General features: G+C 45.3%; 1 protein-coding gene across 2 annotated transcripts in view; it reads right to left on the bottom strand.

Annotated features, from left to right (window-relative positions):
• LOC148474286 (uncharacterized) overlaps positions 1-15,579 on the bottom strand; it is a 61,468-nt gene that overhangs the window by 16,840 nt on the left and 29,049 nt on the right. For both annotated transcript variants that reach the window (XM_088458829.1, XM_088458828.1), the window contains 2 exons: positions 2,070-2,167; positions 1,654-1,917 (listed from right to left, as the gene is read on the bottom strand). In XM_088458829.1, the coding sequence (XP_088314955.1) occupies positions 1,654-1,917; positions 2,070-2,167 (362 nt within the window). The remainder of the gene's footprint in view (positions 1-1,653; positions 1,918-2,069; positions 2,168-15,579) is intronic.

The raw sequence follows: 15,579 nt of genomic DNA, 5'->3' as shown, positions 1-15,579 counted from the left end.
ACACAGCAATAGAGAGGGAGGAGTGCCACACAAATCCCCTCAATAATGGCTCTCCTAAATAACCAGTGCCCCCACCAGTAACTCACTGTCCCCACTGTTATAGACAGGTTTCTGCTGGTGATGTGCTGCCAACGCTGGTTAGGTGCTGGATGTCAGTGAGAGTCCCATCTGTGTCCAGGTCAGGCTGCAGCATGAGGAGTCCTGACCTGTGGAGAAACGGCCAGCTAGAGCGGGAACGGAGTGCGGGAAAATCCAGAAGAGCGCGCTCTGTCATGTCCGCCTCCCCGGGTTGGGTAGGAGCTCTGTCCCCACGATGACTGGCAGCCAGCCAGTGTTCAATGGCCGCTTCCCTCTCCTCCGCAGGGCAAAACTCCAGCCTTTCCCCTGCTATTGGGGAAGGCTTGCTGTACTTACCTCCGCCATGCCGTCAGTGTGCGACGGACCGCGCGGGACCTGGTCCCAGCCATAAGCAGCTGCGGCGGGTCTCCAGCACACACTACTCCCTCCACTGAGGTTGTCACTTCTGAGTGTGCTGAGGTCAGGGACCCGGACGCTCGCCTCAGTAAGCGGTGACAGGTAAGTATATTAGTCAATTTGAGGAAGGCGCCACACAGAGCCTTTTGCCATGCCTAGCAGAATAGATTACCAGGCTCTACTTGGTTCATTTGCGGAAATATGACCTACTAGAACATGTTCCCTTTTCACCTTCTTTGGAACCCAAAGGAACAATGGGGGAGGGATAAAGAGATTAATCAGCTAAAACGCCTATGGAACAGTTAGTGCACTAGAGATGCTTTCTGATCCCTAAATTAGGCTGTCTACTTTGTTGCTCTCTCTGGAAGCCATCACATCTATCTCTGGTTGCCACCAACGTTCCACCAAGAGGCTGAACACATATGGATGGAGAGATCACTCTCCTGTGAGGATGGAGTATTTAGTGACTCTGATATTGATTGCACAAACCATTCTGCCCATCCTAAAATCCTGAAGGACTACCTCACTGCCAGGGCAGCCCTTCTGCCCACCCAATGATTTATATATTCCTCAGCTGTGGCATTATTCCATCTGCATCTGGATCGACCAGGCACCGAATCACAGACTGAGCTCTCCTCTCATGGCATTTAATATTGCCCTGAGCTCCAGCACAATGGTTGGAAGTCACTGACATTTTATTTTCTCTAAAGTACTAAAGATAAAAAGTACGAGACGACAAGATGTCTGCATCATTTTATATTTGATAAGACGCTCTCAAATCACAGAATTCTCGGCGTACACTGCAAAAGGGGCTTTTTGGGGAAATTAAAAACAAAAATAGTTTTCCCTTTAAAACCATTAATGATATATTACATTAAAGATACATTAATGGCGATGTGTGGTACCATCAGTTTTGGACATGTTTTTACTCACTGTGTGTTTTTGATAGATGGCTGATACTACAGTGTCTAATAAATGGCTTCTGCTCACATAGGGAGCACTAATACACAAGATTCTATTTATTTTGGGTTACGTGTTTATTACTCACCTGCGCTGATATCTGTAGGGATTTCCTCCTGCTTACACTGCTGACCACCCCTCACATACGTCCCTTTTTCTCTCTCTATATTTTAAACTTTATTATCAGGCACATACGTCTTCTCCCTCTATATCTTCTACCTTATTATCAGTCACAGACGTCTCTTCTTCCTCCTTTGTATCTTCTGCCTTTAGATCAGTAACATATGTCTCTTCTTCCTCCTTTGTATCTTCTGCCTTTAGATCAGTAACATATGTCTCTTCTTCCTCCTTTGTATCTTCTGCCTTTAGATCAGTAACATATGTCTCTTCTTCCTCCTTTGTATCTTCTGCCTTTGGATCAGTAACATATGTCTCTTCTTCCTCCTTTATATTTTCTACTTTAATAGTCGTCAGGTCTCCACCCTAAATAACCCACAAAATAATAAAAACTTTAATATTGTCCAATTTCATTAATGGAGATTAAAAAGAAGATCAGTGTGAGATACACAGCATATCTACAGATCATTACAGTTACAGTCACTTTGGTATTTGGGGAAATCCTAAATCCTACCTACCCGATACTGCTGTGGGATCTTGCTATTTTCCTCTGTACAATCCTGTGAATACAGTGGATGGGGACATCTCTCTGGGGTATTTCTGTTACTAGGTCCATCTGTGGGAGACATAAATTTTTTGGTAATAGGATGATGGCTATATTTGCTTTTAAGACTTTCCTAAAAGACAGAACAATGTATAGCTAGGGTCCCCACATCCCCAGCAGTGTGACAGGGCAGATCTTTGACAGTGTATGTCTAGGGTCCCCACAACCTTGGCAGTGTGACAGAACAGATCTGTGACACTTTATGTATTGAGTCCACACATGCAGTATGACAGGGCAGAGGGGAACATTATGGGCTGCACCATAGGAATGCGGATCCACCTCTCACACCTCACTACCGATAGGGGCACTGTATATTAATAAGGACATCATTTATGAGACCATTGTCTATATGAAGATGCCTCCCAAGAATATTTTTTCCAATTACTAACACAATCCAGCAAGGTATCAACAGCAGAAATCCCAGAATTTATCATACATAAGGGTCTGATCCTATATATAGAAACTCAAAATAATTCTGGGGACTGGAAACTATTTCCATGTTTAGGAGAAGACAGAGCAACCAGATAAGACTAACTGGAAAATGCAAATAAGTTGTGGAATATCTTTTATATTAATGAATTAACACCTAAAAAGTGACTGTATAAGATCAGTCTCAGTAGTTTACAGTATACAGCCATGGCCTAAAGTTTTGAGAATGACACAAGTATTGGTTGACACAAAGTTTGCTGCTTCAGTGTTTTTAGATCTTTTTGTCAGATGTTACTATGGTATACTGAAGTAAAATTACAAGCATTTCATAAGTGTCAAAGGCTTTTATTGACAATTACATTAAGTTTATGCAAAGAGTCAATATTTGCAGTGTTGACCCTTCTTTTTCAAAACCTCTGCAACTCGCCCTGGCATGCTGCCAATCAACTTCTAGGCCACATACTGACTGATGACCTCCCATTCTTGACTAATCAATGCTTAGAGTTTGTCAGAATTTGTGGGTTTTTGTTTGTCCACCCGCCTCTTGATGATTGACCACAAGTTCTCAATGGGATTAAGGTCTGGGGGGTTTCCTGGCCATGGACCTAAACTTTCAATGTTTTGTTCCCCGAGCCACTTTTGCCTTATGGCAAGGTACTCCATCATGCTGGAAAATGCATGGATCGTCACCATACTGTTCTTAGATGGTTGGGAGAAGTTGCTCTTGGAGGATGTTTTGGTACCATTCATTATTCATGGCTGTGTTCTTAGACAAAATTGTGAGTGAGCCCACTCCCTTGGCTGATAAGCAACCCCACACATGAATGGTCTCAGGATGCTTTACAGTTGGCATGACACAGGACTGATGGTAGCGCTCACGTTTCCTTCTCCGGACAAGCGTTTTTCCAGATTCCCCAAACAATCTGAAAGGGGATTCATTAGAGAAAATAACTTTACCCCAGTCCTCAGCAGTCCAATCCCTGTATTTTTTGCGGAATATTAGTCTGTCCCTGATGCTTTTCCTGGAGAAAAGTTGTTTTTTTGCTGCCCTTCTTGACACCAGGCCATCCTCCAAAAGTTTTCGCCTCACTGTGCATGCAGATGCACTCACACCTGCCTGCTGCCATTTCTGAGCAGGCTCTGCACTGGTGGTGCCCCGATCCCTCAGCTGAATCTACTTTAGGAGACTGTCCTGGCACTTGCTTGGACGTTCTTGGGCGCTATGAAGCCTTCTTCACAACTATTGAACCTCTCTCCTTGAAGTTCTTGATGATCCGATACATTGTTGATTTAGATGCAATCTTACTAGCAGCAATATCCTTGCCTGTGAAGCCCTTTTTGTGCAAAGCAATGATGACTGCACGTGCTTCCTTGCAGGTAACCATGGTTAACATAGGAAGAACAATGATTTCAAGCACCACCCTCCTTTTAAAGCTTCCAGTCTGTTATTCTAACTCAATCAGCTTGACAGAGTGATTTCCAGCCTTGTCCTCGTCAACACTCTCACCTGTGTTAACGAGAGAATCACTGACATGATGTCAGCTGGTCCTTTTGTGGCAGGGCTGAAATGCAGTGGAAATGTTGTTTTTGGGATTAAGTTAATTGTCATGGCAAAGAGGGACTTTGCAATTCACCTTATCACTCTTCATGACATTCTGGAGTATATGCAAATTGCCTTCATAAAAACTGAAACAGCAGACTTTGTGAAAACCAATACTTGTGTCATTCTCAAAACTTTTGGCCATGGCTGTAAAGTTGGGAGAGGTCACAAGACATTTGTGTGCACCAGTATTTCACTGACATCCTGTACTACATAAAGTAAAAAGCACATAGGAAACTCAATAAGGTGATTGAGTTATGTTAATGTCACATGCTGGATTCCAGGATCCAGTTATTGGGTCTGGCGTTGTGTCTGTATGCCCATCAGAGTCTCCGCAGTGCTGTCTACAGCCTCAAACAATTACTGCATGTGGCTAGCGTCCTCCTCCCAGCAGTTCCCTGGTTCTTCCCCCTAAACCCCGCCCACAGCTTGAGGGCACTTCAGGTTTGTTAACAAGCCCAAGGCAGGAGCAGGATAGGAGAGAAGGAATACTGGTACACCGAGGAATCACACAATCACACAGAGAAGGAAACAAGTGACTAGGAAACTAAGCCCATAGAAGCCAGGTGTCTCAGGGCGGGTGCCCTGTGGACCCTCTATGGACTTAGAAGAAAAAGTTAACGAAGGTAAATTTTACCATAACTCTCCATTTCTTCTTCAGGGTCCATAGGGCTCCACTGGGAAACATTAGGTGGTGTCCCAAAGCAGTTCAAGGGGGGACCGCTCCTGAGCTGATAGGAGAACCTTATGCCCGAAGGAAGCATCCTGAGGGGCAAACGTATCAAAGGCATAAAACCTAAGAAAGGTGTGGACAGAAGACCAGGTGGCCGCCTTGCATAACTGTTCAGCTGAGGCACCACACCGGGCTGCCCATGGGGGACCCACAGAGCGAGTAGAATGAGCAGAGACTGCAATTGGCACAGAAAGGCCATGTTTATCGTCCTTATTGTAGCACACCTATTTTCATATTTGTGTGCGTATGTATGTGTGTATATATACATAGTCGAGTCACATTATGATGACCACCTCCTACATTTGACATTGGCAGCGTGTAGCCCATGAAGTACGTCACGTGCGTGCACTGGCTTGGTGGGTGTGCGATAGGCCGTCTGCACACATCACTCATTGCTGTCATGGGTAAAAGGGGCGATTTATCAGAGTTGCAAAAAAGGATGATTGCCTTTTGGGCCAAGGGTGGCAGTATTTCGGAAACAGCGCAGTTTGTGAACTGTTCATGTACTACTGTGGTGAAGGTGTATCGTGACTGGACAAATGGCACCATTGTGAATAACCATTGTGGAAACTGCGGAGCACCACGTGCCATCGATGTGAGAGGTGAACGTCGGCTATAAAGGTACGTGAGGGCCGACCGACACGTTATAGTGGAGCAGCTCACAGTCAAAATGAACCTGGGGGCCACCAGGCGTGTGTCTAAAACAACAGTTCAGCAAACCCTGCTGCGTATGGGGCTCAGAAACAAAAGGATGTCACTGCACCTATGCTAACGAAGGTGCATTGGCGGAAAATAATTTTTCACACCTGTATCGGAATTGGACCTCCGCTGATTGGTGAAGGGTTGCCTTCTCTGATGAGTCACGTTTTCTGCTTCATCGAATGGATGGACGTTAGCATGTCAGGCGATAAAAACATTGGAGAATAAACACCCTGCAACCATTGCTGGAAGAACACAAGCTGGTGGGGTGGCAGCGTTATGGTCTGGGGAATGTTTTCATGGCATTCTCTGGGCCCACTCATCCATGTGGAAGACACCCTTAACCGATTTGGTTATGAATCCATCCTTGCAGAGCACCCATACATGCGGATTGCCTTTCCTGAGGCAGATGGGATCTTCCAGCAAGACAATGCGACATGTCACACGGCTAGAAATGTCCGACAGTGGTTGGACGAGCACAACCAAGACTTCCAAGTACTTCCCCGGCCCCCTAATTCCCCGGACTTGAACCCAATTAAGCATGTATGGGACCACGTCGATCGCAGTGTTGGCTCTATGGATACTCCACCACGCACCCTGCAGCAGCTGTTGGATGCAATGCAGTCAGCATGGCTCCAGATGCCTGTGTCAACCTACCAGCACCTTACCGAGTCACTCCCAGCCCATCTAGCTGCTGTCCGTGCTGCACACGGCGGTTACTCTGGCTATTAGCTGGTGGTCATAATAATGTGACTCGACTGTGTTTATATGTATATATTTATGTATGCATATCTGGGTGTATATGCATTTGTGTGCGCTCTTGGGGCTCATTTAGTCAATTACAAGCACAAGCTAGTGTACGGGTTGACATTGCTGTTTCGCAGCTCTGGGGTCAGACGTTCGGTTCCCATTTTGACCCGGACATTATGTTGATATATAATCTCCCTGTGCTTGCGTGAGTTTCTAAGGAAATCCATGACAGAACGTAGTACTTATAAGTGAGTATACGTTAAGCACTGCTAAGGTTGGGAGTTCACGCCTCTCGTCGATAAATGCTTTTAAGATAAAACTTAGGGGAGAAATCTTGGTAGGTCCTTTACAGGGGTTATGGCTTGTCTGTCATCAATATCCTCCTTCAGGTGGGTTCACTGTTATCTAAGCTACATTACATGTCTTCCAAAGGACTGTAATTAGTATGGGAACTTACAAGGGGTTGTGAGTGAGAGACAGTAGGTTGGTGCTGTAAATATTGGCCACTACATCTTTCTTTGCAAATAGATTGATCAGTGTAGACAGACTTGTTTTGTGTGTGTATGTGTGTGTGTGTGTGTGTGTGTGTAATATATATACACACATATATATATATATATATATATCCATATACATACACACGTATATGTTCATCCCCTTTGGAGAATCTACTTCTCCCGCTTTTGTGTTAGTTGTTCCACTAGTTCTCTGTCCCCTTATGTCGGATAAACCTGGTCAGACAATCCTGGTTTTATATTTTTTGGTTCCTGTATATGCTCCATATCTCCTTACGGACATTTATTCCTCTTAGCTCATCTATCGACGGATAGGTCTTTATACAGGGTGCCTATGTGTGCATGGTGCTACCACAGCCATTATCTTTCCTTCATGGAGCGAAACTAATTGACTGACACACACTGTGTGGTGTTGTCTCATTCTACCAGCATTACCAAGTGTGGGGCTCAATAATAGGGTACATGTTGTGCTTAAGGCAGTATTAGCCACACCGGGAGTTCCAGTCTCGATTATTGTATCCTTGCTGAGCCACATCTTCTTCTAGACGCATTCTTACTCGGCCTTGGGGGACAGGCCTCAGAAGTGTGCTAAAGGTCCAGACTAATCAATCATGTGGAAAATCAGTAGTACTTTCCTTACTGCATGTAATAGGGTGAGGTTTATTTTTGTTATTCTGACTCACCTCTCCTGGGTCATTATACATTGTATTTATTGCTCTATAGGTCGTTCAGTTTCTTCCCTAGTGATTTACTGCATATGTACGGTCTTCTTCCCATGCCTAGTTGCCATCTGGTTTAGCGTTTCCAGATATTGAAAGAAAAAAAAAAAAAAAGAAAAAAGAGCATTAAGGGTTCTTCTGGGTTCTTGCTGCAGTCTGGTTTGCTTTGCATACTTTAAAGATCACCCTTGGAACACGTCAAATGGCTACCTAACCTTGTTGTTCTTTGGTCCTGATGGGTTCCTTAGTCCACTTCTTGGTTTCCTCTGGCGACAGCTGTAATTTTATTGGTACACATGTGATTCCAGTGTCCAGTTGCCTGAGCATTAGAATTTTTCTTCCTGCAAATCCTCTGGATTAGCCTTGCCAGGTGTAGTACTTGGAATTTAGGTATTTTTTTTTTTTTTTCTTGCAAGTGACCCGTGGCTGTTACCCTGTTGGCTGGAGGTTTCGTTCACATTTCTTGCCCTACTGCATCTTCGTGGCAGCCACGATCCTGAGGCACAAAGGTTTCCCAGAATCTGTTTTCCTATCACATGGGAAGTCTTCTGTTTAGTTTACACGACGTGGGTTTCCCCACATTTCTACTTCTGTCTATTCTGGTTTTGTCGTTAGCTCCTGGCAGGAGTAGATGCTGGTCTTCACCTGGGAACACAGAGGGTATAGATTGCTGCTTTCTCCTTCTGTTTTTCAACATCAGTTGGGTCCAGTCACCTTGGGGCCTCCTCCTGTCTTATGAGATCTCAACTTGGCGTTTTCCTACAACCCAACCCATCTGATTTCTGCAGTCGGATAGATTTGAGCTCCTCGACAAGGTGGACCTTAGGTTTGGTCCTGGACGAAAATTCTGCGGCGCTTTCGCTTGGCAGGGTTGGGCTTGAGGCGCTGTCCAATCACTCTCCCTACTTTCGTTTTTCTTTGCAATCGTGATGTGTTACAACCATTAGCAAAAATAGGATTTTGTTACTTAACGATAAATCCCTTTCTCCGATTCCATAGGGGACATGGGACGCCCTCCCAGCGCTGTTTTTTGCTGCATGGTTCTTTAGTGAGTTTTCAGCTGTTCCTTGGTTGTCGACAGCGTGTCGTTTTGTTTTTGCTTTTGTTAGCGGTTTTCGGTCTTCAACCGTTGTTTAGCTGGTTTCTCCTTCTCCTTGTCTCTCCTTCCTCTGTGGTTCTGCTATCAGTCTCCACTCGGGCTTGGTTAATCTTAACTGAGGTTTGGCGGGGTATAGAGGGGAGCCAACTACATTTCTAAAGAAATTTAAAGTGTCAGGCTCCACTCTCTCACCCGTCTATATCCAGTGTATTCACTCCAGTGTCCCCTATGGAATCGGTGAAAGGGATTTACTGGTAAGTACCGAAATTCTATTATTGCTTCCTTTAGAGCATATAGATTCTCTCAAGTTGTATAGTAGCAGTATAAATCCAACAAATTCAATATATGCAGCACTGTAGTATTACACACAAGTCGCTTAATAATGGAAAAAAATGTGTTGCTTTAGCTAATATTTCAGTTTAAGAAAGTAATACATCATGGCCATGATAAAAATCAATTGTTTACCACATCCTTTCCTCTGTGTTTTCCAGTAATAATGCTGATAGGCTCCCGGCTTACAATCCCTCAGGTTTTTCAAGAAGCCATATCTTTAGATCCTCAGAGTAAATCTGGAGATATTGCAAAGGTTTTCAGGCTCACCAGTATAAAACCAGCTGGTGTGGTGGTAATAAAAGGCGATTTCCCGCCCGTACCAACTGTCAGCAGCCTCTTCAGTAAGTGTTATACTTACTAAGGAAGCCGTTGACAGCCTGAAAACCTCTGCAATATCTCCAGATTTACTCTGAGGATCTAAAGGAGGGGTAGGCAATAAGCGGCCCTCCTGCTGTTGTTGAACTACAAATCCCAGCATGCATTGCAACAGTTTTAGCATGGCCAAATAGTAAAACTGTGGCAGGACATGTTGGGATGTGAAGTACTACAACAGCTGAGGGAGCGCTTACTGCCCAGCCCTAATCTAAAGATATGGCTGCATGGAAAACCTGAAAGATTGTCAGCCAGCATTATTACTGGAAAGCACAGATAAAAGGACGTGGCAAACAATTGTTTTTATTGATTTTTATCATGGCCATGATGTAATATAAACTGAAATATTAGCTGAAGCTACACATTTTTTTCCCATTATTAAGAGACTTGTCTGTAAAACTGCAGTGCTGCATATATTGAATTTGTTGGATTTATACTGCTACAATACAACTTGAGAGAATCTATCTGCTCTAAATGAAGTAATACAAGCTTACAGAGTTATAAGGCCCCTGACTTTGGGCTGCTTTAATAGATTCTGCTTTTGCCAATAAGGAAACAATCTTGTTGATGTTCTGACTGGAATCAGTTGTTAATAACACATTTGGGACTTATTATGTGGTAACAAATATTACTCCCATCAAAAAAGTGGATATATCTGTATATCTTTGGATATATCAACTTTGAAAATGAAATCTGGGCCCGATTCAGACCCGCTCGATAGGCTGCGTTCACTCGTAGCTGCCGATGGTTCCCAACCTGCGCATGCATATGCATCTCAGTGCGCGTGGGTGAACTAGTCCAGGCGATCGGGAAGTGTTCGCTCGCTGCGGATAGACTGCTCGCTAGACTGAGTGACAGGACAAGCCGTTTGTGGGTGGTAACGGGTTGGTCAATGGAAACGGGGGAGTGAAGGTGCAAACGCAGGCGTGTCTGAGCGTCTAAAAACCGTTTAAGAGGCGTGCATAATTAACATAAAGCGTCATAGTACATGTCATTTGGTTGGTTTTCACACTGATGCACTCGCAGTGCTTGTGGTAGGGTATGGTCAACCACAAGCGCTGCGTTCGCATCCGATGGTACTCGATGGTACCGATGCATACATACACTTCCTGGAGATGACGCGCATTAGTGGGCGTCTTAAGACAGGCTGGTGAGCGTCTGCATACACACCAAGACATAGTGGGCGTGCTAATGTCTTGCGTGCGATCGCCTGCCTTTGCTGGATTTGCATACACGGGGTGCGAGCCTATGCATCTAGCGAGCGGGTCTGAATCGAACCCTCTATGCAAGCCACAAAAAAAAAATCTGTGAATATAAGAAAAAGGTTACTACTTTGGGACTGTTGTGTGGTTTTAAATATTTTTTTTTTCTTTTTAAATAAGAGTTCTTACTTCCTTCAGGTAGATATGAGAATTTAGGGCCTGATTCAGAGCTGAACGCTCTGTCCAGAGCGCTCGCTCTGAATCAGGGCCCTCCTCCATGAAAATGGAGCGGCCTCCTGGCCGCTCATATAGCTGTGGGTGACCACCCACAGCATATGCGAGCGGCCAAAAAGATGGTCGCGATGGTCTTGACCATCGCGACCATCGGACTTGCGACGGAGACCCTGCGGTAGGGTCTCCCTGCCACAAGCCCTGGAGTGATTTTGGCTCTATCAGACCCAAAATCACTCCCACTGACATCACTAGTGATGTCAGTGGGGCCGGCTTCAGACGGTAGGCGTTCCCATGGGAACGCCTCCGTCTGGCAGGCACGCCCCCGGTACGCCCACCAAAGGGGGCGTGCTGTCAATCAACATCGACAGCACGCCCCCTTTGGTGCGAGACCCGGAGCGATGGAAAGCCCGTCGCTCCCCGGGTCTCGCGCATGAAAAAAGTGCAGAATTGCGGTTTTGGGGTACAACATTGCGGGAACGCCCGTGCAGCCTTAAGACAGTCCCCTAAAGGTAAACTGCGTTAAAAAAAGTTTAAAAATATTCGGGACACCCCAAAAAAATTATGTTTAACTTTGGGGGTAAAAAAAAAATAAAATAGGGGGACAAAGTGCCAAACTATCCAAATTAATTCAGGTCGGTCCCCATGTATGCGGCAGCTGCAATTTTGCAGATTTTTAAAAATAACTTTATGGACTTAAAAACATGCTTACCCCCATTTTCATGTACCCCCAATTTGATAGGAATAGTTATTTCCCCCCCCCCCAGCCAAAAAAAATCTAAGTGCTATTCTTTACCACTTCTTCATAGCCGGAAATTGCACCTTGCAAAAATGGGGGTACCCATAGTGATCCCCCATGTCTGGACATCTTCAGGGGGGTCCCAGGCATATTTCCCGAAAATTCCAGTTTTTTTTTCGTAAATGGGGTCATTTTAAAAAAACAGGGATAATTTTTCAATTACCTATAGCAGGTGAAAAAAAGTGCAGATTTGCGGTTTAGGGGTGCAGCTTAAAAAAAAAAAAGCCTGCACCCTTGGGAATGCCCCCTTAAAACAAAGTGCAAAAAATTTTTTTTTTAAAGAAATCAGGACACTCCAAAAAAAGTTTCAAAATTTTGGAGTGAAAAAAATACAATAAAAAATAGGGAAACATAATGCCAAACTAACAAAATTAATTCTGGTGGGGTCCCCAAGTATGTGGCAGATGTTTTTTCCATTGCGCAGAGTAGCGGCAGCTGTATTTTGAAGAATTTTTAAAATTACCTTTAGGGACTTAAAAATATGCTTACCCCCATTTTTATGTACCCCGAATTTGATAGTTTTTTTTTTTCATTTTTAAAAGTGGTCCTAAGTGCTCTTCTGCATCACTTCTTCAATGTCGGGAAAAATAACCACCTGCCGACTCTATTTAAAAAGCCGACTTTCTTCTGCAGGTAAAAACGAGGGTAGCCATAGTGATCCCCGAGGTCTGGACATCTTTAGGCGGGGTCCTACAATTATTTCCCAAAAATTCCTGTATTTTTTCGCCGATCCAAGTTTTGCCTGTTCCCGATTTCGCCTACTTTGGAATTGAAAACGGGGAATAGCAGGCAAGCGCGCAATACTTTTCACCTGGAAACAGGCGAAGGAGGCGAAAAGTCCAGCAGGCGAAAAGTCTGGACTTTTCGCCTCATATTGAATACAGGCCTAAGGATCCTGATACAGGTTATAGAGCTGCTGAAACCTCACTAATTTGGAATATATAGTTACTTTATAACAGCTTGTTGAACGGTTAGGGGAGGCAGCAGCTGCAATAATTAAAGAATGCCCAGTGGAAGTCATTATAAGATATATAGTAAAACAGGTCAACAGTGTATAGCTAGACACCAGATGTTAGATAGTCAATAGGTCGACAGGGACAAATGGTCAACCACTAAACGTCGTCACAAAAATGGTCGACACATTTATTTTTTCTAACCCTAATCTTCACCCTAACCCTCCCTCCTGGTGCCTGACCCTAACCGTCCCTTCTAGTGTCTGACCCTAACCCTCCCTCCAGGTGCCGAACCCTAACCGTTGGGGTAAGTGCCTAACCCTAAAGCTGGGTACACACTGGCATATCAACCGACATATCGTCCACATTGGCGAGTGTACCCCCGCTATGTCGCTGACTATGCGCACTCCCTCACGTTGTCAGCTGTATGCAGGTCTGACGGGCGATATCGTCAGCGGGGGCCAGCATGGCCCCGTTGTTGTGCCGTCGCTCTCCGCCATTGGCAAGTGTGTACGCACACCGGGTCCAGCCGCACGATATGTCGGCTGGGTACACATCGTTAAATGAGTACCCAGCATAACCTTCAGGGTAAAGCTGGCCACATTCCAGGACTAGATCATTCCAACCAGCTAACTAGTTGGCTAGTTGGAATGATAATCATCTAGTGCAGGGGAGGGGAACCTTTTTTCTGCCGAGGGCCACTTTGATATATATAATATTATTTGCGGGTCTGGTGCAGGACACGCACCCTCCGTGTGAGGTCACACCGGGGTGGGGCCACAATCGCAGTGTCCGCCTACTTCTGTCACACTCACCCTCTCATGACAGTCCCTCGGGGAGCCACCGGTAATTCTTCTGCTTCGGTCTTTCTGCATTGCGGCCGCATTCCGGTCTACCCAAGCTCTGGCCGCATGCCACAGGTGCCAGGGACGTTATCACAGCGCTCTATCCAGCTCTGGCCGCAGGGATCACAAGTGCGGCAAGCTCCGGCCACAGGGCACAGTAAAATACACAAGCTGGTCTCCTGTCTGCAATTCCTCTGCTGAAGATCCCACTCGCGGACTGGAAGACTGGCAATGGTAGTTACAAAGATGTGGTGACATCTTAATCTAACACCCCGATTCTCTTATGATCCTCTCCTACCCTTGTTTTATGTCATGTTTGTGACCACTGGAGCGGGCAAGTGTATAGAGGATGCTGTATAGGGGTATGTGTACAGAGAATGGGGCAGGTGTAAAGGGGTTGTGTATCAGAGTATGTGTACAGGGGATGGGGCTACTGTATAGTGTTATGTGTACAGGGAACAGGGCAGGTTCATGTTGGGCATGTGTACAGGGGATGGGGCAGGGGAATGCGTACAGGGGATGGAGCAGGTGTATATGGGTATTTGTACAAGGGATGGGGCTGAGGGCATACGGGGTATGTATATGATACATATTTACATAGTGACACATGGGGGTGGACTACACTGGGGACTTCATTACAATGGAGGCCTATGGACACTAGAATTGAAGGGGGGGTGCAAAACAATCACTAGGTATATATATTTTTTCAAATAAATATTTATGTTTTTAAAAATACTTTTTAAACTTAAAAAAAGCAGACCATTTCTGTGTGGTTTTGAGTAAAACAATTCGACAGTTAATTGGTTATTTATTATATACTATAAAAAAAAAAAAAAAAAAAAAAAGAAAAAAAATTATTTCATAAATGTATTGGGGTGGAAGAGAAAAAAAAAAGCCGTTTCACTGAAATAGAAATGCTAGTTCTAGGGGTCTATTTACTAAGCAGTGTTAAGAGACAGAGGCCCTGATTCAGAGCCGGACGCTCTGACAGAGCGCTCACTCTGAATCAGGGCCGGGCTATTTTTTTTTTTTAGAACGGCCTCCTGGCCGCTCGCATAGCTGTGGGTGACCACCCACAGCTATAGCGAGCGGCCAGGAAGATGGTCACTATGGTCAAGACCATCGCGACCATCGGGCTTGCGACGAGACCCTTGTGGTAGGGTCTCGTTGCCGCAAGCCCCATAGAGATTTCGGCTCTAACAGAGCCGAAATCTCTCCCACTGACATCACTCGTGATGGGTACACACCCTTGTGGTAGGGTCTCGTGGCCGCAAGCCGCAGAGAGCTTCTGGCTCTAATAGAGCCGGCAGCTCTCTCACTAACATAACTCGTGATGTCAGTGGGGCCGCCCACAAACGGCAGGCGTTCGCTTGGGAACGCCTCCGTTTGTGAAGCCAGCCCCCGGCCACGCCTACAAAACGGGGCAAGCTGTCAATCAACATCGACAGCTGCCTCTTTTGTAGTGAGCCACGGAGCGTGAGATTTTCTCTCTCGCACCGGGCTTGCGCACGCGCAGTGCGGCCGCTGCGCGTGCGCAGAGCACACCATCGACCTGCTCGCGAGCGCTCAAGCGTTTGCGAGCGGGTCTGAATCAGGCCCAGAGTGAAAAGTGATAAGGTGCCAGTCAATCAGCTCCTAACTGCCATCTCACAGGCTGTGTTGAAAAATGACAGTTGGGAGCTGATTGGCTGGTACCTTATTACTTTTTACTCTGTCTCCTAGCACTGCTTAGTAAATAGACCCCTTATTTTTTTTTAAAAACAAATATTTATTCAAAATTTGCAGAAATAGGCAGACACTCTCCGCCTACTTCTGTGACATCACAAGTTGGACAGAAGTTGGCTGGTCTGATATAAAAAAGTTGGCAGCTTGGCTGGTTGGATGAAAAGTTGGTTAGGTGTGTGGTACAAACGTTTTAAGCCAGGTACACATGGAACGATATGCTTACTCAGCGATATCGTCGAAAGATTTCCCATGAACTTCCTGTAGTGCAGGACAAACGATATTGGGTGTACACACGGAAAGATATCTTTGATCGATATCTTTCAGTGAAGTTATCCTGCCACATCTCTGAACAGGCAATTCTTGACGATGTTGTCCAAATTGGCCTGCATGTACGCACGACCAAAGATATCATTATAGTCC

The sequence above is a fragment of the Taudactylus pleione genome, unplaced genomic scaffold (assembly GCF_031769625.1).
Source record: "Taudactylus pleione unplaced genomic scaffold, aTauple2 ptg000854l, whole genome shotgun sequence".
Classification (NCBI taxonomy): domain Eukaryota; kingdom Metazoa; phylum Chordata; class Amphibia; order Anura; family Myobatrachidae; genus Taudactylus; species Taudactylus pleione.
This window is presented reverse-complemented; position numbering and strand designations above follow the sequence as displayed.